General features: G+C 44.4%; 1 protein-coding gene across 1 annotated transcript; it reads right to left on the bottom strand.

Moving 5' to 3' along the window:
* Positions 1–340: 340 nt before the first annotated feature.
* Positions 341–3,710, bottom strand: bmp15 (bone morphogenetic protein 15). Its single transcript, XM_026162595.1, has 2 exons — positions 3,161–3,710; positions 341–2,002 (listed from the first exon to the last, which is right to left on the bottom strand). Exons 1-2 carry the CDS (start codon positions 3,510–3,512, stop codon positions 999–1,001), a joined length of 1,356 nt encoding a protein of 451 aa, XP_026018380.1. The 5' UTR covers positions 3,513–3,710; the 3' UTR covers positions 341–998.
* Positions 3,711–4,366: the final 656 nt, after the last annotated feature.

Genomic DNA, 4,366 nt, shown 5'->3' on the forward strand with positions numbered 1-4,366 from the left:
TTAATCATCTGCTAGCACAAAATGACCAAATCCAGTTGTCTTTGCAGGTCTGTAGGTCTTTTGGAGCTTTTGAACTTTTTTAAAAAAAACAAACAAACAAATTCTTCAAAGTTGTTACTTAACAACTTACTTTTAAAAACACCAAAACTAGCAATAAATAACACTACACAAAATATGCATTTTACTTTATTATTCATTTTCACTTATATAAAATGACACTTTTCCATTACAACACTTTTTCTTTCACACTCAACATCAAGAACGTAACGTCACAACACCTCTACAGTTACATCCAACAAGGTCAACCCCTTTGTCCATTAAAATTGTTTTTTTATTTACCTTTTTTTTTTTTTTTTTTTTTTAAACAAGCATCTAATTTCCTGCTGAAGAATGCAGCCCGGCATAGTGCCGTCACATTATCCAGATTTTTTTTTTTTTTTAATGCCGTGAAACAGATTTACACAAAGAACAACACACAGACAGACACACACAGGAAGAAAAAGTCCTGTAGATTAAGGTTGAATACTGAGATTTTACATTTATTCTGTTTAAATCTTATACGTAGACTGGTGTTTACCCAAAGTTAGTTTATGTATTTGTACATTTGTTATATTTTTGGGACGTTTGGGATAATAATCATTCAGGGTGACCTAACCTGCTTTTTAGTGATCCATAATTTCATCAGCAGTATATTCACCTACAAAGTGCTTTTAGCCACAGAGGGTTTACAGTACAGTCATTGCACACTGGAAAGTAAGGGCTTTCTTCTGTCTGCAGATCCCGCATTCACATTCAGCATCCACCTTGCTTCAACAGGGACCATGAAACCACACGGAAACCACAACAGCAGCTTCCTCCCTCCAGCATAAAGCTCGTTGTGGTTAGCTGCCAAGCTGAAGCTCAAAACAGTGTCCCATCAGAAATTCTATTTAAGTCTCTTTTTCCTCCCCCACAGTGCAAAGCATATTTAAATCACTTAGACGTGCTCCTCCAAGTCTCTAGCGACACGTGCAGGACTCTGCCACCATGTCGTCCAGCTCCTTGTACTCCACCTTCTTCTTTTGCACGACCAGCACGCTCATGGGCATGTACTTGTAGGGCACGCAGGACGGAGGAGGGACGTCCCCGACGCCCAGGTCATTGATGAGTGTCTGGATTATGGCATGGTTGGGGGAATGGTAGCCATAGTGGAGCACCCTCGGGCAGTCGCCCTGGCAGAACCGAGGGTTGTAGACGGGCGGGGCGATAAAGTAGTGGCCCCAGCCGAGTTCATTGAAAGACAGGCGGAAAGAGTGGAGCTTGCATCGGTTTTTGGGTGTGTTGGTTTTGTGTTTGTAGCTGGGGATATCAGAGACGATCAAGGATGAGGTGGGGGTGGAGAAAGATGAAGAGGAAGTGGGGGCATTCTTTAGTGCGTCAAGTGAAGGATCCTGAGGCTCTGAAGAATCTTTGGAGCGACGGCGGCGGTGAAGCGAAAAATGCCACTGCCCAATTTGCCTCATGATGCCTTCCCCTTCCGTGCCAAGCAGTTCTCCCATCCAGTCCTTCACCTCCCTCTCCTCCTCCAGGTACAGAAGAAGAGAGGGAACTTCGAGGTGAGGTTCACCGATCCAGCGTGTCCTCCCTCGAGACAGAATCCTCCACCACCGCAGGAGGCCGTTGCTCTCTTCAGCTAGCTCAGGTTCTGTGCACCAGTACTGGGCAGTGAGGGTCAAGTGCCTCCCCCGGCCTCGATCCTTCCCACGCAGGACGTGGCTGCTGATGTGTGCAGTGATGTCCGTCTCCGTCCACCGCTCGTGAGGCTCCAAGGTGACCAGACTCTCTGCACCCAGCGCGGTGATCTGAGCCCTGCAGCGGGGCGGCTGGACGGCCTGTTCGCTGCTCAAGTTTGTGGAGGAAGAAGAGGGCGGAGAAGAGCGAAGGTGAACAAAAGAAGCTCTCACCAGTCGCTCTGAGGGGAGAGTGTCGAGGTTGTACTGCACCGTGAAGGTGTAGCAGTGGTCTGAAGAGGAGGAGACAAAGTCAATAAATCAGCATCAATCATATCGATCCCTCACTGACTGCTTCAAGTCCTTTGAGCAAAGCAGAGCCAACATTAATATATGTAAAAGCTGTTGTGCAGTACAAAATAATGTAGCGTTTAAGTCTGAGTTTCAGGTTCACAAGTTCTTAAAGAGATTTTTACAAAATGTACTTAAATGCATCCTGAAGATGTTCCAGCTGCTGAAACAGCTTAAATATCACTTAAATATTTTTATAGTAAAAATGTCTGTCAGACAAATGTTTGTGTGAGCCCCCCCACCCCTTAATCATTGAACCCAATTAACTCTGCTTTATATAAAACATGGGTGTAGTGACAATTCTGTTCAGTCAAACTACTTTTTTTGCAGCCCCTGCTGACCACTAGGAAGATTTAAGACTCTTCTGTAGTCCAGTTCACCCTGGACTGATCACCAAGCTTTCATAGCCTAACCTAACACACAGACAACTGCTCATATTTAGATTCACCAGTTAACCTGACCTGTGTTTGGACTGTGGGAGAAAGCTGGAGTAAAAGGTGAGAACCTACACAGACACACGGGACTCACAACAGATGCACTGCATGAAAAGTGGGCAGTCTTATTTACTTACTGCAGCACCTGTGGACACGCTACACTTTGTATGACGTTTGGCTGTTTTGTATTAATGGTATATTTTTATTAATATTTCCCAAACAAAACTCTTCAGTTATCCGAGTAAGTTATCTGACTAGTTTTAGTTCTACGTGGCAGCTGTTTGCCAAAGGTAGCTTTGCTGTGTTTTAACTGCTTCCTGTGAGGTCGCTGGAAGGTCGCACGTGGTTACCACAATACTGAAAAATACATCAAAATCCTTTTTCAGTCACACAGAAACACGAACTAAACTTAAACGAATATCATGGGGAGGCTGGTGTTAAAATAAGCACATGAGTATTACACATCATCTGAGCTCCGATTGACCGGAGACAGAGGTAAAAATCTAATCAACTAAAGGGCAGTTTATTTGGCATGATTTCTTTTCTTTATTTAAATTTAGTCACTGTATGAAACTAATCCTCGGATTCTGTAAATCTGCGGCCACATAAAAACCCCTCCAGCCATTAGTTCGATACTTTTAACAAGATTAGTCAGCTGTTCTTCACCTCCAGACGCGGGCAGGTAGTGCACCGATGACGCCGTGGGCCTCAGCAGGCGCACCGTGTTGGAGCCGAACTTCCGGTGCTGTTTGGGCCTGCCGTCCGGTTCGGCTGCGCTGTGGTACAAACTGAGCATGAACTGCAGGTTCTGGTCCGCTTTCTGCTCGTCGGTCAGCGGCCTGTGGTGGTGCGCTCCTCTGTCCTTCGCGCTTTGGTGACTCCGACGACTGCGCCTCAGCGTGGGCTGGTGAGAGGCCATGTTCTGCCCACCGCAAGTGGAACAGAGCAGGAAGACGAAGCAGGACAGGGCGCAGACACGAAGGAAGCCTAAGCCGCGTTTGGCACAGGTCGCCCTCATGTTGGATATAAAACCTCTGGCGCTAGCGAGCTCCACCAACGAGGCTAGAGTTGGCAAACATCGTCCGCGCGGCCTAAAGGCGTCATTTACAGGCTCACCTGCTCGCTCGCCATTTTAGACCTTACAAACAACTTCCTGAAATTGGCGGTGACCCCAATTAAACCTTCGGACGTGCATGAAAGGAAGCCACGTGAGTGTGCGTAAAAATGATGTGACGAGATCCTTTTATGATTTTTATAGCACAATTTAAAAATATTCAGACTCAGAGTCAGATGTGTTAAAGGGCTCCAATCAGAATTTGATTTGGGACCCACAGCTACACCCACATATCTCTCTATCCACTTCAGCACCCCGGCAGTATTAACTTTATATTGATCATGTTTGATCGTTGGCATCGATGCCACTGTCAGGGCTGACCGGTGTGTTGGGAAGCAATTAAATAAACAAGCAAAAACAAAATTAGGTGTTTTAATTGCTTTTCAAATGAGCAGCAAATGATTTAAGACAAATCTAAATATGATTTTCTTACATAAATCGCAAATGCAAAAACAGACGTTATGCGTTAAAAGGAATTTAAATAGGTAAACCCAGCACAATCATTAAAATACAAAATATTTAAGTAGACATGCTTGTTTTATGATGATTATTATGATTAAGATTATTAAGATTATTATGATGTAAAGTGTCGTAACGATATTGTTCAAGAGTATTTTTGTACAGTTACTACAACAATTTCACCGCTTCACTTGCAGCCTCCCGTTTTCATTTTTTAATTCACAGAAATAAGTTTGACTGTATTTATTTCAAAAGCATTGAGGCTGCAGGCCTGTGTCACTAGTTGCCAACTAGGATCT

The sequence above is a fragment of the Astatotilapia calliptera genome, chromosome 3 (assembly GCF_900246225.1).
Source record: "Astatotilapia calliptera chromosome 3, fAstCal1.2, whole genome shotgun sequence".
NCBI classification, from domain to species: Eukaryota; Metazoa; Chordata; class Actinopteri; order Cichliformes; family Cichlidae; genus Astatotilapia; species Astatotilapia calliptera.